We start from the raw sequence: 26,866 nt of genomic DNA, 5'->3' as shown, positions 1-26,866 counted from the left end.
TACATTGGTAAACATAACTTCAAGAATACAATCTAAACCTTTGACTTGGACATGTCATTTTATGATATATAATTTAACATCTCTGCGTCTCTCTCTATTTTCTCTCACCCCCTCTCTCAATCCTCTATCTCACCCCCTCTCCCTCATTTCATCCACCCCCTCTCTCATCCCCATCTCTCTCATCCCCATCTCTCTCATCCCATCTCTCTCTCTCACCCCATCTCTCTCTTTCACCCCATCTCTCTCATCTCACCTCTGCTCTCTCTCACCTCCACCCTCTCATCTGTCTCTCTCTTCCACCCCCCCTCATCTCTCATCCACCATCTCTCTATCACCCTCCTCTCTCTCTTATCTCTCTCTCACTTCTCTCCTCCTTCTCTCTCATCTCTCTCTCCCCCTCACTTTCTCTTTCCCTCTCTCTCCTCTTTCTTAGTTAAAAGATAAATAAAGTTAAAAAAGCAATGAAATTCCATAGACAAAAAACCTTATGGTTTCACATGTCACATTAAGGCTTATTAGGCATGAAATTTCACAAAACCTACTGAATTTCTGCCACTCACAAAATGGTCGAGCTGTTAATTCACAGAATTGTGTGCTCATTGGAATATACACATGCAGTCTATGCAACTGAGGTCTGAGCAGAATATAGAGCGGATGAGATAAGAGTATGGTGGATGGGGGAGAAGGCAGGGCATTGTGGACGGGGCAGACAGAAAAGTGTGCAGAGGGAAAGATTAATCAGTACAGATGGGGGCGAGCCAAAGTGATGCAGATGGGTTGAAAACAGTGGTGCACATGGGGGGGAGACAGAGTGGCATGGTTTGGGAGAACAGAGCAACATGAATGGGGAATTCAGGGTAGCATGGATGCGGGAAGATAGAGCAGCGCCGATGGGTAAAGACAGATTGGTGTGGATGAGGAATACAGACTAGCACAATGGGAGAACACACAAGAATAGGGATTGGGGAAGACAGATTGGTGCATATGGGAGGGAAGACAGAGTAGCATGGTTGGGGGGGACAGAGTGGTGCAGATGGAGGAAGAAAGAGTGACAGAGATGAGGGGGAAAGACATATTGGTGTGGATGAGGGCATGCAGACTAGTACAGTTGGGAGAACACACAGCTGAAGGGATTGGGGAAGTTATAGCAGCATGGAGGCAAAATTAATGTACATGTATAGACAGAGTATGATAGTTTTAGCAATTAGGAAGCTGAATGTGTATAATGAGTGAGATGGATGTATTGAGTTAGAAGGATGTTGAAACCCAGTGCGATTATTGTGGTGACTGAATGGGAAGATTGTGGGCACTGAATGACATGTGTGGAAGTTGAACTTCCACGTGTTTGTGCCACCCACTGCTGCCACTTAGCTTAGTCAGCCAGCTACCTTGGGCCTAAACTGGATGAAAACATTATAGTGAGCTGTGAGGTGGTCAAAATTGACTGGAAATAAATGTTGAGGTTAATAATACTGTACGTACAAAACAGGCCTATTTTATGTGATTTTAGTTGTGAATTAGAAGCTCCACCATTTTGTGAGTGACAGCAATCTCACTCTGTGAGAGTGCTGAATCTGCAGTTAACCACATGGTGTCATGGCATACCATATCTGTATTACGCAAGGAACACGTCCATTAACGCGGCAGCCTTAATGATCATAATTTCATTGCTTTTTGGAGTTTGAGTGTCAGAAATTCAGTAGTTTTTGTGAAATGTCATGCCTAAGAAGCCTTAACGGGACATGTGAAACTGTAAGGTTTTATTGTCTATGGAATATATATATATATATATGGGCAAATGCAGGATTTTTAAGGGGGGTTCCACGCTAATATATATATATTTATATATATATATATATATATATATGCACCTATAATATAATATTTCATGATGGCGGCCCTGAGGTAAGAATACAGACTCGCAAGGTGAGTGACCAACGTTTCAATGCTGTATTGGGTCGTGCATTTTCGTCAGGGTGCAAGAGTTGCACCCTGACGAAAATGCACAACCCAATACAGCTTTGAATCATTGGTCAATCACCTTGCGAGTCTGACTTATTTCCTGAATGCCGCCATCATGGATATATTATAATTTCTCTGCACCTTGTGTGCAGCAGACTGGAAGGCACCGGATTTTAGGTATTTATTGTAGTGTTTGCACATGTTGAGGAGTGCTGCTTCCTATATATATATATATATATATATATATATACATATATATATATACACACACACACACACGGAGGTTGAGTCTCCCATATCCAAATATTCCAAAATACGTAATATTCCGAAATACAGAATTATTTTAGCATGACTGAGATAGTGAAACCTTTACTTTTTGATGGTTCTATTAGCACAAGCTTTGTTTAAGGCACAAAATAATTACAAATATTGTATAAAATTACCTACAGGCTTTGTGTATAAGGTGTATATAATACATAAATGCATTGTGTGTTTAGATTTGGGTCTCATTCCCAAGATATCTCATTATGGTATGCAAGTATTCCAAAATACGGAATATTCCAATATCCAAAATACCCCAAGCATTTTGGATATGGGAGACTCTACCTCTATGTATATATATAAAATATATATATATATATATAAAATATATATATATATAAAATATATATATATATATTTTTTTTTTTTTTACATACATACACAAGCATGCAAGCACACACACACACACACACACACACACACACAAGCCTACATGCCCAACATACTTACACACATAAGTATACTACTGGGAATTATATTTGTTGCACTGCAAATGATTGGACATGTCCAGGGCATTGTATAATGTGTTTATTACATACTTAACTATTGTGCGACTCCCGCTTCTTCTAATTTGTGTACAGATTCAGCCTTTATGGAAGGGCTAAGTTGGAGAGCAACACTTGAAAGAAATGGTGCTGGATGCTTATTCACTGATATTACATTATCAGTGATTGCGCAAAGAACACGGTTTTTATATATTTTTTATATATATATATATATATATATATATATATAATATACACACACACACATTGCACTTCAGCCTCAAAAGGGGCCAAAAAAAAGACCAGCTCACCACCTTGAAATGCAAAGAGTAACAAATGTATTCAAAGACAGCCATACTATCAGCAGATCATATAATATTGCTGGTGACATATGCACTGCATAGGATACTGTAAAATGTATCATGCGCCTGGTTACTGTATGCAGAAATAGTCATGAGCCCGATGGCCGCTTCGGTGGACATCCATCTTTATCATGGGCACAATCAGAGCAAAATAGGTCTGTTAAATAGGGAGGCAGGTGACAAGTCCCACAAACACAGACATAGCTCACATGTGAAGGGGCCACTGAACTAAACAAAGGTCGCCGCGTCCTGTAAGTATCACCAAGGATACCAGGTATCTTTTCTTGCCCCTTTGAGGCTGTAGTGTAATCTATTTATTATTTATGCGGCTACAGCACCTGCAAGATGTTGAAGTTGTGTGTGGTTCTGTAATTGGACTAATATATATATATATATATATATATATATACACAGTATATGCCACTCTCTGCTCCATATTTAGATAATGATAGGGTGCTAGAGTAATATAGAGTTTAATGATGATCTCTAAACATTCAGAAAACACCACTGTGTTCATTAGGCTTAAAGTATATTAACCAAACAAAACAGCAGTGTTTCAGGTATGCCTCTGCCCTTGATAAAAATGGTACAATCAAGGGTTCAGGGCGGGGGGAACTGGTTAGAGGGGCCTGGCAGGGGGCCAAGTCAGCTGCTTTTGCAGCCTCAGTGACTCATCGAGCAGTAAAGGCCCCCATACACATTGCGACTCAATGGCTGATCCAACGTCCGACATATCAGGTGGTCCCCACACACGGAGTGATTGGGTGGCCGACTGCCCCATATGCCGGCTCTACCCTCCTCCACTCGCACTGCATGGGATCGTACATCGCATCCCTAGATCAAGTGAACATGCAGTAAGATCTTGAGGAGCAATGTATGACCCTACGGGAGTGTGCACTGGCTGATATATCATACCCACACATGGTACGATATAGCAGCAATATCGATCCAACCTGTCGGATCGGCTGTTATATCACACTGGGGGCGATTCAATTCAACATGAATTGAATAGCGACGGGAGCGATTCAATTCAGTGCGCTGTGTGGTCGGACAATGCTGGTTATCGCAGTCATCGCGCCTTAACAAGGGTGTTAAGGCGCAGTAACTGGCATTCTCTGAGCAAAGTGCCAGGCACACGGCTGTTAGCGCTGCGCTATGCAGAAAAACAGCTGCGCACCCGCCACTTTTGTCGTATTTCTCTTCGCACCCCCAGGGGTGATCCTCAGCGCGCCCAAACATTGCGGTGAATTGAATAGCTGTGGGAGCTCCCTCCCACGACTATTCAACGCCGCGTTGAATTGAATTCCCCCCACTGTGTATGGGGGCCTTTAGTGTGAGGGAGCTGCTGCTGCTGCTTAGTGGTAATAACCTCCCTGAGATGGTAGTGGGCAGGTTACAGGTGGTCATCGGCTCACAGGAGCTGCATGTATGCTAAAAAACTTTTTACATTTATTTGGGAGGGGGCGCGGCCATGCCTCCCGAATTTTGCCATGCCCCCCAGTACCTGGCCCCGTCAGAGCTCTCAATGTCTCTGAGTACAGTATACATTCCAGTTTCTATTACTCACAATTCTTGATCTGTTTCATACATTAATGCATGTGATGCACTTACAGTAAGTGTGAATGTGACCATATATGGTGATCTTAGCAACTGTGCATGTGCAGCAAGGCTGCATAGGCATATTTATGAATAAATGAGTGGTTCTGAGTCATACACATCACAGCCCTGTCTCTGAATGGGAGGCAACTGGGTGACAACAATACACAAACACATGAAAGAGAAACTTGTAGCCAGATTTACAGTACTTGTTGTTCTTAGTTACGCATATGGAGAGATTATGCCAAATTCATATGAATCTTCTGCATTGGGCAAATGTAAGTGTCATTGATAATGATGACAGTTTATCTTGCAAACGGGGGACTGAGGGCAGTGTGATGGCAGCAATGGGTGTATAATTGCTGCAGCTCTCTGCATCTGTGCTTGTATTATAAACAACTCTCAATCAGGCCCAATATGTGGTGATTGGAGCTGCTTTGTGTGAATGAGTCTTTTGTTGTTGGTATAGAAGCAGTCTGATCAGGGCAATATAGAATATATATAAGACAAATAGTTGTCTTAGTAAATATGAGAAGTGGCTTGGGGCAAGAGGATTTGTCTGTGTGCATTTGGATTTGGGTGTTGAGGTAGGGCAACATGAGGTAAGGTGAAGCTGGAGGAAAGTAGACTGGGATCAGATAGCAGAGAAGCCAATTTGAAGAAAATTAGTGATGGAGCATAAGAGGCTGAAGGCCAGTTCAATGGACTGTCTATCACAGAGGGTCTGGTCCACTAGTAGGGAATGAAGCAGGTTGTAGAATAGTCCTAAAGGCAGCAGAAACGTTGGGGTTGAAATTAGGAATTGGCAGGCCAAAGGATAAGAAATAAGCCAGGTACCAAAGTTTATAAGGAACTGGGAAACATGGTCCTGGGGATGTAAAAAAATACAGCAGCACAAAGATGTACAATAGAAAAATTATTAAACACTTTGGGTTTCAAAGCATATGGGAATACAACTCAGAAAGTACAGCATGGAGTAAGCAGAATGTCTACTCCCCCACCTCATCTGTCTATTGGTCTTGGTCTGTGGCTGAGGGAGAGTCATCCAGAGGAGGAAGCTACAAGGAATGTGTGTCAGAGACACACAACATATCACTGGAGACTCTATAATCATAGGTATAACAAACTGCCCTCCTAAAATCTATATGGAGTCGCCTAATATGTGCATCCTGTGTCTCTCAATAATTGCAGCCAGTGCCTCTTATTATGTGCAGCCTTAGTGGCTTAGGGGTTCCTGCATGTGCAAGCGGAAACCAGAGCTAAACATTGATTTACTCTGGCCATCACAACCTCCATCATTAGTATCTGCACTTGCACCAGCCCCATGTTAGGTACAAGAGATACATCAGAAGATTCCCTTCCCCATACACATGGCTCAGAATAGCGCAGAGCTTTAATAATGCCCACAACACTTCCATGACACTCCCACAAGTCATTGTCACCACCCAGTTCCCTCCTCTAAGTCCCCTATTTCACTGAAATCCAGTTCCATCTGACACAGAAAAGGATAGACATATGGAAAATGCTTAAATCCTCTTCTGTGCATGCACTATGACTTGCCATTTGTGTCCATGCTAGTAGATCTGTCAGACTCAGAATCGGGACCTCAGTGTCTCTCATATTCAGACCTGTTAACCCCATTGTGCAATTAGCCTTTTATACACACTGTTCCCATAATGCATCATACTGTTCTCAATATTATTCAATGATTACACTGTTGTCCCTCATATGCAGTCATGTCCTTCATAGCACAGTATATACAGTACCCCTCTAGCATAATATGTGTATCCCAATGCAGCCATTGTTAGTAGTGAAGAATAGAGAGGAGAAAGGGGAGAGTAGAGGAAATGGAGAACACTTGTGGCTTTCCCATGAGGGAGTCCAGTAAGAATGTGAGAGCAACACCAGAACCAGTGCACCCGGCTGGCTCACACAATAAACTCTGTGTATGAGACATTAGGGCCTATTTATCAAATAAGATTTGCAGGATATTCCCCAAATAAACACTCAGTTTTGGGGGATATCTGCAAATTAAGTATCACTGAAAGTACGATGCAGGGACCACAGAAGGTATTGGAGATAGCTGCTGCAGTCTCCATTTTTCAATATCAGCCACATCCCTCATAGATTTCCATGGGGGCTGCTGTGCTGGCGAATTTACCAAGCACGGGAATGACAAGCATTCCAGAGCTTGGCCATGATAGGATAATGACATCTCCAGATAGCACTACCCTATAATAACCTATGGGCTACTAATTTGAAATTTTTTTCCAAAGAGGGAACCTCCATCAGCCCCTGGTGATGTATGCATAGGCCGTGCATGCACATCGACTGCTGGGGACCCAAACCTGTAATCAGATACACTATCACATTGCTACCAGCTCTTCAATAGGAAGGCTCTTATCAGAGCAAATCTCCTGGTAAGAGGATTTTAGTAAATGTGCATTAAAATATAAATTTTCACATTGTGATTTGGGAGAAAATATTTATCATACCTGCATTAAATATGCAGTTTGTGATAAATGTCTCATTGTCCCCTCTCTGCCATTATGACATCATCACAAATGGCGAACAGAGGAGCGTCCCCTCATTGCACACTACATTTTGTTCAACGTTTGCCTATAAGTAGAGCTGTGTTATTGATAGTTTTAATTTTGCTGCCCTGTTGTGTGGTACTAGTATGATAAGCAAATTAAAAGTAGAATAAAAATTAATAGAGGGAATTCAATGCAGAACATTTAAACCCATATTTTGCGGATGATTTCTGGCAGCCAAATGCAGAATAAGTTGAATATTCTGAAGAACAGTTTTGAAAAATGTGATTATCTTTAGTTAGAAATTGTGATGAGCAAAATGACTTTCAATTTCAGTTTTGCAGTGGTAAAGGGCATATTGCAGAAGTGCTACAGTAGGTTCTTGCTCAACAGTCATCCAGTACCTCTGTTGTTTCACTATTCAGCAGACTGGCATTATGCTCTGTATTTGGCAACTTGCATCCTGCATTATGCTCTGTATTTGGTAACTTGCATCCTGCATTATGCTCTATATTTGGCAACTTGCATCCTGCATTATGCAGAACTTATAGTCTATGAATAATGTGGTCATGTGAAATAACTGCTCTGTGGTTGGTGTAAAATACAGGAGAAAACCAGAAGAAACAATAATAATAAGGGAATTCAGTGCATAGGAAATATTACAGAGGGGATATATTTGCACTCTAATTAAAGTATCTTAAACATGTATGGCACATCTAAAATAACTTTTCTTTATGTGTACATATTATATTTACTGCTATTACATTAATACTTACCATCACAAGATGGAACATTCTCCCAATGTCCTGTTATACATTGTGCTGGTATAATATTAGACAAGATATAGCCATCAATACAATCGAATAATACATTTTCCCCATGCTTGTATTCGTTCTTCTGGATTTTTAATTTTATATGTCCATTTGCAATAGATGGTGCTTTAGTACATGCATTTTCTGAATAAACAAAAAATAAAGTGAGACCTACAGATATCATGATACATCTGGAAATATATTTTTAACTATAGTACTGAGGCTTATAGATTATTATTATATTATTGTGATTATTGTAATTTTGTCAATATGTGGTCCTTCTTTTTATGCTGTATAAGCTTTCTCAATTATACTTGGGAATCATTGAATTACAGTAATGTTACATTTATGCTGCAAAGTTTCATTTGGATTAAAATCAACTGATTATTTATTTATCTATACTTTGTGCATTCTAGTGTAGACAGTGCTTTGTCATTTGAACCACACGTTGAAAGATGAACTTCTATCCCAGTTTCAGTGAAGCAGTTATCTGCATGTAAAACCAATATGGTGTACTTAAAGCAGACATTTCACATAAACAAAACTTTAAATAGATATTCTGAATAGACAACATATAACTAAACATTTTATTTTACAGTGTGTTACATTTATATAGTTTGTTCTATACTCAGATGAGATCTAATTAAAAACATTATGATTATCATTGGAAGATTAAATAAGTTTTTTTTGGGACAGGAGAGTGCTCAGACAGTACAGGTTGAGTCTCCCATATCCAAATATTTAGAAATACGGAATATTCCGAAATACGGAATTATTTTAGCATGACTGAGATAAGGAAAGCTTTGTTTTTTGATGGTTCAATGTACACAAACTATGTTTAAGGCACAACATTATTAAAAATACTGTAGAAAATTACTTGCAGGATGTGTGTATAAGGTTTATATGAAACATATATTAATTTCATTTATTTACATGAACTTTGTTTGAGCTACAAAATTGTTGAAAATATTGTATAAAATTACCTTCAGACTGTGTGTATAAGGTGTATATAAAACATAAAAGCATTGTGTGTATAGATTTGGGTCCCATTCTCAATATATCTCATTATGATATGCAAATATTCCAAAATACAGAGTATTTGAATATCCAAAATACCCCTGGTCCGAAGCATTTTGGATATGGGAGACTCAACCTGTACATTGTGACAGCACCAAGCTGCCTGCATTCAGTACATTTTTTACGTACACACCATATGGGCTTATGACTTCTGCATAGCCTGATGTATACCAAATACCACCATATGACATTAATTCTTCTTCCCCCACTAAATAACAACATAACACAATGATAGGCAGTTAATAGTCAGCTATTTTAATCATTGACAGTTTATTATTGAATGACTGAAGAGTTGCTTACATTCATTGCTTAACTTACTTATAGCAGAACAGGAAGATGATGACAGAGGTGCACATATCCATCCCCACATACTGTATGAGAATTTAGTTGGATTAGCCACCTCCGTCTACTGGGCCAGTTAAACGTTTCTCATGTACACACTCAAGTCCCCTCACCTTACTACAATGAGGAAGCTGCCTCATAATCATAGAATTATACTACTACCACTAAAAAGAAATGTTTTCCTGCAAACACAAATCAGCAACAAACAGACAACACAGGCACACCATGCAAATAACCAAGACAGGGAAGGAGGGAAGAGAACTCCAGAGTCAAAGAGGTACATCCCACCTACTTTACTAATCAGGACTTGGTTCTGAACCACTGGGACACCCTCTTTAATGATTAATTAGGCAAAATTACATGTCATTTTTAGGGTGAAAAAGTGCAGGAACATGGGTCAGTTGATGTGCAATAGGTATATTGGGGTGCTATGTGAGTGGGAAAGCAATATGGGGGTTCTATATGAGTGGGACATATGTTCTTAAGATTGCAGGTGAGTATTAGTGGTGTATTTTTAAGGTTTTTTTAAGGTCTTTAAATTACACAAATATATACTTACAGGCATTTTATGCACCCCCATTTAATGATAACATTTATTTTGCCAAAAAAACACTTGCATTCAATCATTATTTCACTGTTTTAGAAACATCAAAATAGCAGCCATTTGACACAATCCCGAGCCCCAAATACCTTTAATCAGGGCCACTAATACAATTTATATTGTTATCATATATCAGTTTACCCTTTTTTGGGAGGTACAGGCAGATTTCCCCAATTTACCAATACTTTTAGTAGCTAACACCGCATTGAATTTTCGCATGAATGCTGCATAAGTCTTTTGCAATAGGATTGCACAAAAAATATGGATGTGCATAGCAGCGTTAAGGCGAAAATAACCCACATCGGGTGCGATAACTAAAAGTGCATTAAGTTATCGCATTATCATGGCTAATTGAATTCCCCCCTTAATAGTTTTATATAGTCAGGCATTATAAATAATTTCAAAGAAATGTTTTAAATCATAAACTTATATAGACCTTGTATAATTGCCAATTATACATCTAACAACAGAAAAAATACCCTTGCGCTAATTAATAAAAGAACTAGTATAGAACATGTCATAAGTTTCAAAAATACAGTATATAAACACATTTATTATCATATGTACATTAAAATATGTTTTTCATTGATCGGTCAACAAACAGCACGTTTAACACTAAAATACTGTATAGATCAATATGGATCAATCTCTCAATAATATGGAAAATAATTAATATGTTTGAAAAAAATATAAACTCAGGATCCAAATAATAATAAAATTGTATAAAAAACAAAAACCTTAATAGCAAATGATCGCTATGACCACACTAAAAAACATGTGGTATTTGTGAAGTGTTCTTTTCTTTGCATGATAACGATAGTTTTTCAGTCTGCGTGGATAAATGTTGCAATCAATTGAGGACAAATGTCCGATATAAATCTCCAAGCAGTTCTCTGGAGAACCTAATTTTCACCGTCTCATTTCCAATATATACACCAAGAGAATTGTGCCTTTTATTATTACGATTCTACACATTGGACCTTTGTTGTTGTGCTTTTTTACATGTATTGACCACCATTGCCAATATTGATCAAGCTAACAGAACTTTTGCATTTGACGATGTCTTGTCTAAGTATCGTCTCTATTCATTTTATTATTGTGTATGTTTATAAAGTTTTTTTTTGTATCGCTTTTGATCTGGTACTAGACTATACACACATCATTTTGAATTTTCACCTGAATGGGCAGGTTTTAGTATTTAGGATTGGGCAGATACACACACTATTTGCGCCAGAATTTCACTAGTATATTTCACCACTGTTCATATTCATCCCATTTTTATATTTGAATTCAGGCTGCATCATGTTCAAACATCTAGATAATAGACAAGAGTACGTAAAGGAAGCATTTAAATTAGATTGCTGCGTGGAGATAATTGATACATCAGATGACCTAGAGACAGCAATGAATAAATTAAGCTCTCTATTATTAAAAGAAAATGCCTTATGGTGGGAGATTGCTACCTTAGAAAAATATTTGGCTGACAAAATTATTCCCAAAGGTCTAAGATTTAAAAAAAACACCCAAATTCCAAGATTCAAGTGAAATTTTTAAAAAAGAATGGAACAAAATATTGGAGATCTGTTCTTTCTCACTTATACAATTGATAGTAAAAGAAAGGAGGGAAAAATTGAGAGAGGTTAATGAAAAAATTGAAGTCATGCAGTTATTAGTACAGCCCTTTGAACAATTACCTGAATTTGTCATTTTAGATAAAGAATTAGAAATAAGAATTAACAAACACACTAAAGATCTAATAGAGAAGAAAAAGAAAAAACGCAAAAGGGACCATGATTTCTATAAAAATGGTGGATTAACCATTATGCGAATCAAAAAACCTAAAAATAAAAAGAGAGATAAGGAGAATGGAAACTCCACCTAACAATTAAGGGAGAAGAAGTTCACCCATAATAACAAAAAACATTAAAAAAAGTACATTTCTTTGAAAATGACGCGGATGAATATATAGAAGAGGATAGGTATGATGATACCATGTTCCGTACCAATAATAGAGATAGGTTTGATATCCCCATCCATACATCTAGAGATTCCGAGGAGGATCCTGGATGGTGTTACCTGAGGAGACCCTTTAGGAACAATTATAGGACAAAGATGGAATAGAGGACCACTAGTTCCCACACACAATAGATATCAACCTTTCAACGAATACGGCACCACTTACAGACCTTTTTTAGGACGGAAGAATATCCACAGAAACACACAATCTTAAAGAATAAGAGGGGGAAAAGAGGGGGATACAAAAAGAAAGGGAAAAAGAGAAAGAAAAAGGGAAACCAAAATGAACATTTACTTAATGATATGTCAGAAAATGCTAATCAGGTAAAGATTTTTAATTTAAGCTCCAGGATGCTAATGACTGATGAAGAAAAATTTTTACAGAAGTGACTCTTTTTTGCCCCAACCACATCCAATAATGCCTTCAAGACTTTTATAGATGTCCATAAATTCTCCAGAAAAATGGCTTTAAAAAAAATTTGCTCTATGAAAAAAAGTGAAAGTCCTGATACCACCAATGAGGATAACAACACCACTCATTTTAGAAAAAAATCCAACTTTTTGCCCGCACATATAAAGGGCTGCATGATTGAAAGCTTCACGCGGGCAGTAATAGAAGATATGGGTAAAATTAAACATCAAGACCCTTCTAATAACAAGAAAAGGAAATCTAATATTAGTAAGAAAGAAAGAGAAGCCATTTTGTCCCTAAAAAAGACCAGTCTATAGTGATTAAACCTTGTGATAAGGGAGGGGGCATTGCCATATTAAATAAAACAGATTATATAAAAGAAATATCCACCCAATTAAATAAGGATGGAACATATCAAAAGTTAAAAGGAGATCCCACCGTCAGAATTCTAAGTAACTTCATCAAGTTCCTTAATAAACATCTTCATAATGGCAATATAACCAAGAAGGAGTGTGAATTTCTGAACATAGATAATCCAAAAACTCCAACCATCTATGTTTTACCCAAAATTCATAAAAATCCTACAGCCCTTCGAGGACGCACTATCATATCAGGCTCAGGAGGTTTAACCACTAACCTCTCTGAATTTATCGATTTTTTTCTTCAACCATTGGTGGTCAAGAGTCAATCTTACTTGAAAGATATGACAGATACCCTCGTTAAAATAGGAAAGATAAAATGGGAACAAAATGCTTTCCTGGTAACATCGAGCGTTACCTCCCTATACACTATTATTAGTCATAGGGATGGTTTAGAAGCAGTCAAATGGTATTTGGAGAGGACTGATATGACACCTGCAAAAATTTACTTTATTTTGGAGGGAATTCAGTTTAGCCTCAAAAATAAAAATTTTTTCTTTGAAGGGGACTATTATATCCAGAAGATTGGTACAGCCATGGGCACCAAGTTCACACCTAGTTACACCAATTTGTTCATGTCAAGGTGGGAACATGAATCGGTGTTGATTGGTGATCTCATGAGTGCGAACTTGGTGTCCTGGCATAGATATATAGACAACATTTTGTTTATATGGAGAGGCTCCCTCAGTGAATTGGAACATTGTTATGAAATACTGAATTCCAACCACTTAAATATACATCTTACATTTGACATCAGCCAAGCAGAGGTTAACTTTTTGGATCTAACTCTTTACATAAAAGATAATGCCATTCATACAACAGATTCCAACAGTTTTATTCCCTTTGATAGCCAACATCATCCCATTGGCTACGAGGGATCCCTAAGGGACAATTTCTTAGGCTAAATCGTAATTGTAATGAAGAAGTGCATTTTAAAGAGCAGGGGACAGAGACCACAACAGATATTTTATTCCAATTACCTATACCCTGTGCTTTGTTCAATATCTTTTAGGTTGTAACTAAGCTACAATAAACTTGCCAAAACAATATAGCCTCTCTATCAATACTTTAACCAGCCTGCACTCATACCCTAGTATGCCCCTTACTCACATGCATGCTCACACCAGAGAAGTTGCAGCGTAGCGATGGACCAGCAGATGCATCATTTCTGGTAAGTACAATTACTTACCATATCAACTGCCTAATAGTGTCAATACCGCTCTGATACTGCACCCATATCTCCTGAGGTGACGTGAGCTGAGGGAAGCAAGATTACCATGATTGAGGAGGCACGACGAATATATTATTGAACATCCAGCCAAAAGTTTTTGCCTACCCAGCCACATTTTAGTTTGTCAAACATCTCGCATCATTACATATAAAGCCGTTAAAAAGACATTTCATTTGCACTGAATATCCAGCCACAAGTTTTTGCATACCGGATTACCAACATAGACATTCCCTTTAAATTGAGACTTTATTTAGAGACTTCAATACATTATTTGTACGAAGTTCCAGCCACAAGTTTTTGCCGACCAGTTACAAGAACATATGAACTAATTACACTATACGTATAGATAGACTATCAATATACATTATATTCTATTTTGAGATAACCATTATTAGGGACACATCCACCATCAAGCGCTTCCTTCTGCCCTCATGTTTATGTATTATAAAGAGCAGACTCAAATCATGAAGAAAAAAATTTTGTCTAAAGGATATAAAAGAGAATTTGTGGAAAAAGCTAAACAAGAAGTAGATGAAATCAATAGAATTGATGTCCTGAAAAGAAAATGCAAGAAATATAATACATCTGGCTTTGAATATGCATTTATAGCGGACTTTGGATCCGATTTTGAAGTCCAAGAAAAAAATCATTAAGGACCATTGGCACCTTCTTCTGAGAGACCCATTTTTAAGGAATATTATACCAACTAAACCCAGGTTTATATATAGAAGAGGTTCAAACCTTAAAAATAGTCTGGTACGTGGTGCTCTTACACATGAAGTTCCCAATCCGGTGAGAACTAAGGGGTTCCACCGTTGTGGGATGTGTTTTGCATGTAGAACTATCACCTCCAGAGAATCCAAATTTACTGAGTTCAAAGTAAATGATTCCATTCACAAGATCAAGGATTTCATCACGTGTCATACAACCAATGTGGTATACCTAATTGAATGTAAGTGTGGTCTATGTTATATAGGTAGAACAGGAAGAGCCCTAAGAAAACGGTTATCGGAACATTTGCGTAACATAAAGAAGGGGCTCCATACACACACCTTGTCTGAACATTTCTACAATAAACATAATTGTTCAACATCAGACATCAAAAGATTTTTAGGTATACAACAAATAAAATCTAATCTAATGATGTTGAAGGAAACCTAGCAAGAAGTGAAATTGAATGGATATTTAAATTAGGAACTCTAACTCCCTTTGGCTTAAACTCAGACTTTGAACTCAAGTGGTTCCTTAATTAATTAATTTCACCTGCAATGTTTTCACTACTCCCCTTTTTAGTCCTAGCTCTTTTCTGTGTCCCTAATGTAGGTATTTTATCACCCAATGATTATATTTTTCATCACTGTATATTTATTGATTCAAAAATTATCTTTTTTATAATTGTTTCCTTTGCTTCTGATTTTGTCCCTCCCCCCTTCCTTTTTGTAACTCCCTTCCAGGCAATTACAATTCCGGTCTTTTTTATTAGTCCACATTCCCGCAGGGCGTCACTTCTGGTTTGCGCTAGTGGTGTGAGCCCTGGAGGACAATTGGAACGCAAAACAGGCACTAATACACTTCCGGTTATTTCCGTCCACATTTCTAGATATTGCGTCACTTCCGGTCCGCGCTATTAGAGCGAGGCTTGGAAGACAAGTTGAAAAGCGGTACTTCCGGCCCGCGACTGTGGAGTATGTTATTAAAAATGTTGTAGCTGCGATTACACGCATCATATAAAAGGATATATTCGATCAATAAGGAGTACACTACTTTAACTGTTTAATATGATATTATTGAAATATAATCCATCTCATGTTTTACAATGTGCTTGTGTGTTCATGATGTCACATCCTGTCATGTGCTATAAATATTCTGATCCATCTCTCTCTGTATACACCATGAAAAAGAACCAGGAAGGATTGAAACGGTGTTGGTGCAGAGAGAGTTTTAGATCACCTAAGGAACTTTGTCACTATCAAAAGTGGAGTTATGCATGACTTCTAGATAAAGGCTTTAAAGTCCGCACCTTTACTGCTACATGTTACAGGGAGTCATCCACTGCATATTTTGTTTTTTCCATCACTCCAATTTTTGTTGTGATTGGGGTTCCATGTGTTTTGGACTTTTTTATGAAAAAAACTTTTTATTGAATATTGGTTTTAAGCCATCTGATTTAATTATCACCATGGAATAAAAGTATCATCTTTACGTATCTGTGAGATTCATGACGTCATTTGGTTGTCCAAAGATACCTTTACAGGCTGATCCAACCCACTATTACACGTCATGCCAGCATCTCTACCATCCACCAGAGGTGTTTTAAAGATACTTTTATTAGTCCATCTCTACTTAATTTTAAGTGAGTTTTCGGTACGTTGTACCGTATACATCAGTGGTGGCGAGGACCTTTTCTATCTCTGGGAGAACCTAATTTTCACTGTCTCATTTCCAATATATACACCAAGGGAATTGTGCCTTTTATTATTACGATTCTACACATTGGACCTTTGTTGTTGTGTTTTTTTACATATATTGACCACCATTGCCAATATTGTTCAAGCTAACAGAACTTTTGCATTTGATGATGTCTTGTGGTCTAAATTTTGTCTCTATTCATTTTATTATTGTGTATGTTTATAAAGTTTTTTTTTTTTTGTATCGCTTTTGATCTGGTACTAGACTATACACACATCATTTTGAATTTTCTCCTGAATGGGCAGGTTTTAGTATTTAGGATTGGGCAGATACACACACTATTTGCGCCAGAATTTCACTAGTATATTTCACCACTGTTCAAGTTCATAATAGGGACCTGTGCCAAAGGTAATACTAGGTCTCCTCTTTGCATGATCCACTTGTTCCCTCTAGACTGGTCGAGGGAAAATGGTCCGGGGGAAGGGAGTGTCTTTACTCTTAGACAGGGGATTCTTGAAAGCTCATACCTGTCCAGTTTAGAGTGTACTCAATGGGCAGCAATGTATCTCTGCCTCCACCCTGCTGAACGGATCCCTTCTGGCAATAACAGGTAAAACATCTATGTCTCCGGAGCTCCTGGCAACAGCAGCACACTTGTGGGTAACACAGACTTGATCCTAGGGTCCACAGATAACCACTGACTAGATTTGCACCATCAATGGGGGCTTTTTTAAAGGGTGGTATATAGCTCCATTGAGACCCTTTTTATACTGGCAACCATGTGCTTCATTAGTGCAATCATTTGGCTTTAGTGATCACACCTGTTATAAATCTAAAACATACTATCCTTCTATGGGTGAGTAATGGAGATTTTTTTCTCTTTTTATGGATTTTATACCTACAAACATAACTACAACACATGCGCTTATGTGCCTTTTGCACTTATTGCCAAAGTACTCTGTCACCTTAAACTGTATGTCATAGGAAGATATTATCACAACAGCCACTAATATAAGTAATACCTAGGACATTTATGACAAAATCAGATCGGCACAAATTCACTGCTAATATCCCTCTATAATTAGTCCATGTACTCAGGGTGGACCACATGTTAAAGCCCTGGTTCCATGAACACAGTAGGAATTGAGAGTTCCATCTGCCTCTCCAATTATCATAACCTGGAATTCTTTTAGTTTATTAGAGACAACCCTGGCTTAAAGAAGTCAGCCTTGCTGTTGCTGTGCTTCCTGGTGGATGGCTTCCCCCAAGGAATATGGAAACAAAACAATCATGGGCTTTCAACAAAAGTAACAAAACAAAAATATGGGATAAAGAATAGTATCATCAATGTTTAAATAAATGAAAAAAACAAAACAATATTTATATAAAAACAAAATAGAATGAAATTAAAAACAATTTCACTTACATAAAAATAAAACAATGGATATGCTTGGAAATATTACAATATTTATCAAATATGGATACTAAATCTTTACCTGGATAAAATTAAACTGGACTAATATGTTTAATATAACATGATCGTAGGAGAAAAATCACCAGGGAAAATGTTAATAGGACCAAAAGTTTGAGTTCAGGACCAACTGTTCATCTTTTACCCAGCATAACAAAAAGTTATTAAATTATTTGGCCAATTCACCAATAAGCCTGCTACATATAGCGCTGACAAAAGCTGTCTAAGGTAAAAATCCTTCTCTCTGGTGCCAAACATATGACTTTGCCCTATGAATCTTGTCAATGTGATGAAGACTATTATGTATAAATAAATAAGTGCTCCAATCATTACTTGTGGTAAAATAATATTATGGGTCTGAGTCTTTTTTCGCAGTCGGCTCTGTGTCTTGTGTTAATGCAATACAGAAATCCCACTTGTAGTGTCTTGAGAAAATGTATTCCCGTCTCTGTGCATCTTTAGATGCACCATCAGTGCACCATCAAAATGTGCACCAGACCTATGGCACATGCAGTCTCTCCATCTGAGCATGACCTCTTGTGTGAGTAACTCATGTTCTTTAGATGCAGCCACTTTCAGGCACATGCCCACATTGGCTAAGCCAAAACTGTTACCTCCCAGGAACACCCACAAAAATTCACAGACCGGGTGTCCTATTCTCTATAGCATCTCTGAGCGCAGACAATTGGGATGCAGTAGCTGTGCGACTTGGATGCATAGGCAGACTTAAAACTTTGGCCCACTGTATGCAGCATTAACACTGCATCTGTCTCAGAATCAGACCCTATTTAATCAGAATTTAATATAAATAATTGTGCCACTGATTCTGGTTTCTAAAGGGTGTATTATACTACAGGTTAAGTCTCCCATATCCATAATGCTTGGGACCAGAGGTATTTTGGACAATGGAATATTCTGTATTTTGGAATATTTGCATATCATAATGAAATATCTTCGTAATGGGACACAAATATACACACAGAATGCATGTATGTTTTATATATTCCTTATACACACAGCCTGCAGGTAATTTTATACAATAGTTTCAATAATTTTGTGGCTCAAGCAAAGTTTGTGTACAGAAATGAAATTAATTTATGTTTCATATACACCTTATACACACAGCCTGAAGGTAATTTTATACAATATTTAAAAAATTTTGTCCCTTAGACAAAGTTTGTGTACATTGAACCATCAAAAATCAAAGGGTTCATTATCTCAGTCATGCCAAAATAATTCCGTATTTCGGAATATTCCGTATTTCAGAATATTTGGATATGGGAGAATCAACCTGCACAAGCAATGAACACTAATATAAGGAAAACAACAATTTGTATTAATGACACATTTGTTAAAAGTCCAGAACCGGTGTTAGTACTGCTGTAGCCTTATCAATGAGGTTTAGTGAACTATACAAGGATTCTCTGTGTTTGATCCTTGTATACAGCATCATCTGGTTGTTATAGTACAGCTAAATGCAATACTTATTCTAGTCCTTATGTTGTGCTGCATGCTGCTGATAAATCTAAAGCTGGTCTTAAAGTTGTTGCCAGAAATGGATATTTTTCAGAAGAGAAATCACTTGCACTCCAAATACTAGATACACTTGTACTCAAAAGACAACACTGAAATTATGTCTAATGTTACAGATTAATTTTTTCGGCCACTTGGTAAGCAGCAATACATATTGCAGTCTCACAAAAACTAACTCTGGAAATGATTGCAGCGACTATATCTAAAGCTATAAGTCAGCATTTACTGACTGTTTCAATACTGCACATGTTGTCTGTACTGTTATTGGGGCCACGTAATCATGTACCCACATTTTCATTAGCGAGTGGGTTTCCCACCATGGGTTTACTCAATCTTATATCTGAGAATGTGCAGTCACACTGGAGATAGGAGCCAGCTCCAACTGTTTGTTATACAATAGTATATGCATAATCGGTACACAATGCCAGCAGTTGGGATGCCCCATGTCAAAATAAAGACAGCAGAATCCCAATGGATGGTATCCAGACAGGGGACAGGTAAGTATACTTGCCCTCCCCCCTTCTTCCCCTACCCCTCCCTTTTTGGAGCCTAACCTTAACCCTCCCCACCCCACACCCTAACCCACCCAGTTAGTGACTAAAACTAAGTCTCCCCCCTTCCTGCCTAAACCCGTTTTCCTCCCCCCTTAGTGCCTAATCCTAAACCCCCAGTGGTGCCTAACCCTAACCCCCAAAAGAGGTGCCTAACTCTAACCCCGCAAAAAAATCCTAACACTAACTCCACTATGCTACCTAAATCTAACCCCCTCCCCCTGCAGCTAACAACTAAGATGCCCCAGACTTTCCTGGTTCAGGATGGCATCTGTCTGTGTTCCGGCATCGGTATTAAGATAGGTGTCGTTATTTTGACACCTATATTAAGTCCTGTGTAGGACTTCCAGCGTAGGGATTCAGACCAGCGGCATGCCATCCAGCTGTTCTGCTATCTACATCCCATATATGCTGCGTGTTCTGTTACGGACATTAAAAAATCTACAAACCCATGTTTACAGAAGAACTGATTGCTCTGTGGCTTATTGAAATCTCTTAGCTGAATGTGTACAAGCAGATGAGCTGAGAATTGAACCAATTAAATGTCCTCCTAATGAGTTAAGCTACAGTCAGGCTACTCCAGTTGTTCCCAGACTGTGCGCCCTTGCACCCTGGGGTGCCTCGGGACACTTGCAGGGGTGCCTCAGGTTGGTAGTCCATCACCAAATCAAATTATTTATAATCAATGAAATGTAAATATGTGGACAAACAGAAGTTCAAACCTGTTCACCACCACATAACTGACCCTAAGGATGAGAGGTAAACACAATTTACTTCACTACATTTTTTTCTGAATTTCTCAATAACAAAATTTTGGCTTAGGGGTGCCGTGAAAACAATGCTGATACTCTAGGACGCCATGATTCAAAAAAGTTTGGGAACCACTGGGCTACTCTATCAGTGAAATATCTATCTGGAAGACAATGGATTTTGACACATTTTTGCAATTGCAGCTAATTGAGTCTTGGATCTACCATCTACCTCAGAGTAGTGTTGTGAGAAATACCAGGAGTCCTCAAAGCAGGGGCTTGTATACAGTATAATGGGTGCAGGGTGTTGGTGCACACAAGCCCCTGGGTCTAGGGATGGCCCACACTGCACACCATGCACCCATAGAATTTAATACTCACCTCTCTGAAGTCCCGCGTCAGATGTCACAGTCCTGCATAAAACACATGGAAAATGGCTGCTGCTGCCATTTTTCCAACATTTTGCGCATGAGCAGTGGGGAAATCACCAGGAAAATGGTGGCCGCACCATTTCCCCAGAAACCTGCGCATGTGCAGTTGACTCTGGGCACAGACTAGTGCCCAGAGTCAACTGCTGCGGTCAGTCCTTCACCAGCCATTGGGGAGAGAGGAGAGTGCCCCAGACAGGGAATGCACATGGGCCCCCTCCTCTCTTTAAACACCCCTGCCTTAAAGATTGCTTATTTGCTCTAATCAGAGTCTTCTAAGGAGACTATTATGTTTTTATTTAATGTATTACTGTCTGATTGGGAATTACTCAGAGGTTTGCACATTCAAGGAGGTGGACTTTGTAATATATATTTTTTTTGGAGTTCAGAAATATTAATATTTCTTTATGGAGTTTTATATAAGATTATAACATGTATAGGTATTGCTGTGTATTTTTAATTAGAAATGTAAAATGTTTTCATATAATAGTGATTAAAATTATTATTATTAGTATTATTATTATTATTATTATTATTGATAATAATAACTAGCTGGGATACCCGGCATTGCCTGGGTTGAAGATGGGACCCTGAAGCACACCTGCAGCCTATTTTTGTTTACATTGTCCTCACCTATAACCCTATTACATTGATCCAGAAAACATGCATGCAAACAGTGGCGTAACTACCATGGGTTCAAGGGATGTATCTGCTATGATGCCCGAGCTGCCTCTGTGGCCTGCCACTCCCCCTACACCCAATCACGCACAAAAAGGTGGGTTGTTCCAGTCCGGGCTGTTGATGGGGGCCCAGGTGTCAGTGATGTTGATTTTGTGCCGGCCCACCTACTGATTACATTTGGTACACTGGCAATCAGAGCTCATGGATGGGCAGCCAATCAGCAGTGGCAGATCCTAATTGGCTGCTGGTCCACGTCAGTGCTGTCTATCCATGTCTGCCACTGCCTGCCGATGGGCCATCTGTAATTAGCTGGCAGCTCGGCCCCAAATCCACACCTGCTGGCTGCTGATGGCACACATGGGGAGGTGAAAGGCTGCTGAAGGGACACAGGGAGGTGAGTTGTGTGGCATAATATGTTATATGGGGCATTACTACCATGTGGCATAATCTGTGAAGGGCATTACTGTGTGGTACAATGTGTAAGGGCATTACTATATAGTGCATAATGTAAAAGGAGCACTACTACTGCATGGCATAATGTGTATAAGGGATATTACTGTGTGGCACAACCTGAATGGGCTTTGTGGGGCATAACATGAATGGGCTCTGAGTGGAGGCAAATGTATGTGTATTTTTACCTCTGGAGGGGCCCTAAAAGATCTTGCTATGTGGCCCACACAGTTCTAGTTACACCCTTGCATGCAAACACAGAGGCTCTGGATTTAATATGAACTTTCATGAGTTATCAAGTATACTCAGACTGAGGTTAAAAAGATACATTTGTAGCTTTCTCACAAGTTTTTGGCAGACTGCCAATTTCCACTGGAGCCAGTCCCAGAACCTGTGTAATTTATTAGTATCCCCGTGTGACAGTGTGTGGCCCTGATGAAGTTCAATCCTAGGCAACATACCAAATTTGCTAGAGCTAGGTCCAAAACTCTGGTCATGCATAAAAGACAAACAGATGGATAGACAGACGCTTTCTCGCTTATTATATAGATACTAGTATGCCCTTGGTGAACATTTCGCCAATTTGGGTGATCTTCCCTGACCTATTTTTTCCAACACATGGATTCCAGGCTCGCAAATAACAACCAATCAGCACTGGGTTGGTGCTTCTAAAGCCAGTGCCGGTGCTAGCTCCTATCACGTCCTGACAGAGCAACAGTTGAATTGCTCATCTTATAAAAAATCCACTGGCAAAAGAATTGAATCAACCCCAGTTACTTCAATTTGCCCCAGCATGCAATCCTTTTTTGAGGTTTTTATTGCATTAAAATAAGTATATACATGATCTGTGGTGAAATGGTATTTTATTAATAAAGCAATTAAATCTAGAGGAGAATACACCTATTGTATTAGACTATAGTGTCCAGGAAGCCTTAAATATCTTAAGCAATCTCCTTAATGAAGGAGAGGGATTAGATCCACAATCATAATACCAAAAAAGTTTTTGATATAAACAATTGCAATAGGAAGAGATCTGCAAGAAAGTTTAATTTTTATTCTACATGCATGCCTGAATTGAGGCTTTCTATGTACCTACGCTGGAGGATTTAAATAAACTATGTGATAATATCAGTAATAACAGGATATTTTTTTGACAATCTTAATGATAATTAGGAGAGCATTAAGCAGCTTACAAATTATAATTCTATAGTCATCAAAGGGACTGATATTGGAGGTGGTATGGTTATCCAGGATAAAAATGACTACCTCATGGAAGCCTGTAGGCAGTTGAATAAATTAAATTTCTATAATAAGATTTCCTCCAACACAGCTCCCAAGTTTCTTGATGAATTTAGAGGATGTTGGATTGTTCCTTCACCAAGGACGCCATAAGCAAGGAAGAATTTATTTTTCTATTCAATGCATAGCCTTTTGACCCCATGTATAATCACCTTCCCAAAAGCACAAGACTCTTTCCTCACCTCCTGGTTATCTCATAACTTCAGGTATAAGAGCCCTCTCTACTAATATTTCTTCATTTGTATATTCTGTTATTTAAACTCACAATACGATGCAAGTTTATTGTCATTGCAAAATAACACAGAAAAATTACAATCCAGAACATCCACATATAATTATAATTTACCATTTTGGGTAGATTGATTTAAACTGATGAAGACAGATGGACAAAAAAAAGTTTTTATTAAATTGTGAAGTTCTAGCCTTTATACACCTGAACCATCTTTTAGACGGAAGGAGGAAAAAAATGTGATGGTGTTACAGGATAAATCTATTATTCACCATTTAGGACTGGTCATTTCATGAATAGAAACCAGTTTTACTTGTTTCCATTAAGACCTAGTCACTCACACACACTATCAGCTTTTGAATAGAGATTGCATCCCCTCTTTCTTGGGGTCAAGTTACAGCCAGTCTCTTATATGTGATGAACAAAGGCTGTGAGGACACATATGCTCAGACTGCAAGCTGAACAACATCCAGGCCTGTGATCTCCAGGAACCTAAGTATCATTTCCTTATATTATATTGTCTTAATTGGAATATATTGTTTTGTTGTTAATTGTAACAGGTTATATATGTACTGTGTATTCCTACTTTGATAAACTAGTATTAAACAGACAACTCTATGGTTTTTTTATATTATTTCATGTGATGATAGGACTTATATAGTGGGGACTAAGATTTATAATCTCAAGGAACAGTATAAGGAATTAAAGGGAACATAAGTATCCCTCAACAGATGGTTAGGATGATGACAATCTTGTGCAATGCAATTTCCCTTACAACGACAATTTTCAAAATAGATGTCTTCAATTGACAGCAAATCACAACCAATAATACCCACAGCTGTACATACTCCTCGCTCTAAAATCTTACAATCACCCTTAGTGGTGTTGCCATACCAGTCTGTAATGCAGTACGTCAGAATACTTTCAACAACACAACAATAAAACCTAACTAAATTTTCCTTAGTTAAATTTGCAGAGTGCAATTTCCTTAAAAAGAATAAGTGCTGTTGAGCCTTCTTCACCCTGGATCTAATGTTAGAGGTCCACATCAGCTCATCGGAAATAACAGTATCCAGTAATTTAAAATTGTTAACTCTCTCTACCCCAATTTATATATAGTAATTGGTAGCAACTTAGACCTATGCTGCTGTCTAAAATCTATGATCATCTCTTTTGTTTTTTTAAGTTAAGAACTAAATAGTTCTTTTCCCTCCACTTAACCAATGTAGCTACCTCCTCGCAGTACGCCTCTTCATTGCTGTCTTTGATAAGACCCACAACAGTCGTATCATCCGCAAATGTAATAATTCAATTTGTACTAGACTGGGGAATACAGTCATGGGTAAACAAGGAAATTAAGAGTGGTACCAGTACTGATTCTGATAACAGAGGATTTTTATTTAAACTCACATCACCTCTCTCTTTGATCCAACATCAGGACACTACTTATTTCATTAATCTTATAGGGAGTGTTAAGTGGAGAAATATATACCAACTTCTAACATTGAGTCACTCTATACCAACATTCCCCCATGAAGGTAATATAGAAGCCACCTGTCATTTTTTGTGCTCTCATGTGGGATGGAGACTAGATCATGATAGTTTATTCTGCATTCTAGACTTCTTATTCTCTCTCCTAACTATTTATCTTACATTTCATGGGACTGCCATGGGCACCAAGTTTTTCCCATACATTGCAAACCTACATATGGGCCTCTTTGAAGAAAAAAGAATATGTGGGGCTTTCCATTCAGGGTGAACTTGGTGCTCTATGGCAGTTACATTGATGATCTTTTTACCATTTGGATGGGGATTCCAATTCTATTAATTCTTTCACTTCTTATGTTATTGTTTTGGTCTCCACTTACTAGCACTCATCATTCTTCTTGTATTCATTTTTTGGGCGCTAGACATTAATCAGTCAGGGACAAATCAATTATGTACAATGACATATAAAAAATAAGTAGATTGCAATAATGTTCACAATTATTCTAGCTACCAGAATAGAATATGGAAAAATGACATCCCCAAAGAACAATATCTATGCTTAAAACACAATTGTTCTAATGAAATTAAATTTTTAGAACAAACTAATGAACTCACACCATCATTTTAGGAACAGAGATACCCCAATGAGATTCTTTTAAAGGTTTTGAAGGAGGCCTTATTAAGAGACAGGGATGCCTTTTAGCCCATAAGATTCATGAAACACAGTATTCATATAACTCCAACTCAGAAGGACCACCATTTGTATAAAAGTTCAGTGTATATTCCAAACAGATCACTAATATTTTATAAATAAACTTGTCTTTCTGAAAGAAGGACATAATCCTGGCGCCTAGTTTAGGAGGTAACCCAAAGGTGATTTTTAGTAAAGTGAGTAATTTGAGAAATAAATTAGCACTGAGAATTTATAAGTCTCATAAGGCTTTTAATAAGAAAATTACAGAAGGTAATGTATTAGTTTGGTTACTGGACAAACTGAAAGGTTGTTATACTATAACTGTGGAAATACCTCATACATTACACACAAGCATATTAAACATAGCAGCACACTGATTCAATCATCATTTTTGGGGATTCATTTTAAGATTGAGGGTTTTATCAATTGTCAGTCCACCTTTACTTTATATCTGATTTTCTGTGATTATGGAAATCATTCATTTCTAGGCCTCCACCAATGACCAGCAATGCACGGGCACATATGAACGATAGTGTTATTGTCCGTTGGCAGTACATGCTGGGCAACCTGCTCAATATCGAGCAGGTTACTATAGGGACTTGCATTGATCACGTCCGCTATAGTTGTTGGGGAGTTGGCTGTGTGCTGGATGATTGATATTGATCATCCAGCACACCAGGGAGAGTGCAGGACGATCAGCCAGCGATATCGTAT

The 26,866-nt window shown here is 38.2% G+C and overlaps 1 protein-coding gene across 4 annotated transcripts in view; it reads right to left on the bottom strand.

Annotated features, from left to right (window-relative positions):
* CFH (complement factor H) overlaps positions 1 to 26,866 on the bottom strand; it is a 695,946-nt gene that overhangs the window by 305,868 nt on the left and 363,212 nt on the right. For 3 of the 4 annotated variants that reach the window (XM_088478854.1, XM_088478856.1, XM_088478857.1), the window contains one exon: positions 8,037 to 8,216. The exons of the other annotated variant lie outside the window; for it this stretch is intronic. In XM_088478854.1, the coding sequence (XP_088334980.1) occupies positions 8,037 to 8,216 (180 nt within the window). The remainder of the gene's footprint in view (positions 1 to 8,036; positions 8,217 to 26,866) is intronic. 4 annotated transcript variants of the gene reach the window in all.

The sequence above is a fragment of the Taudactylus pleione genome, unplaced genomic scaffold (genome assembly GCF_031769625.1).
Source record: "Taudactylus pleione unplaced genomic scaffold, aTauple2 ptg000223l, whole genome shotgun sequence".
Lineage (NCBI taxonomy): Eukaryota > Metazoa > Chordata > Amphibia > Anura > Myobatrachidae > Taudactylus > Taudactylus pleione.
Note: the sequence above shows the minus strand (reverse complement) of the source record. Positions and strands in the feature narration are given on the sequence as shown.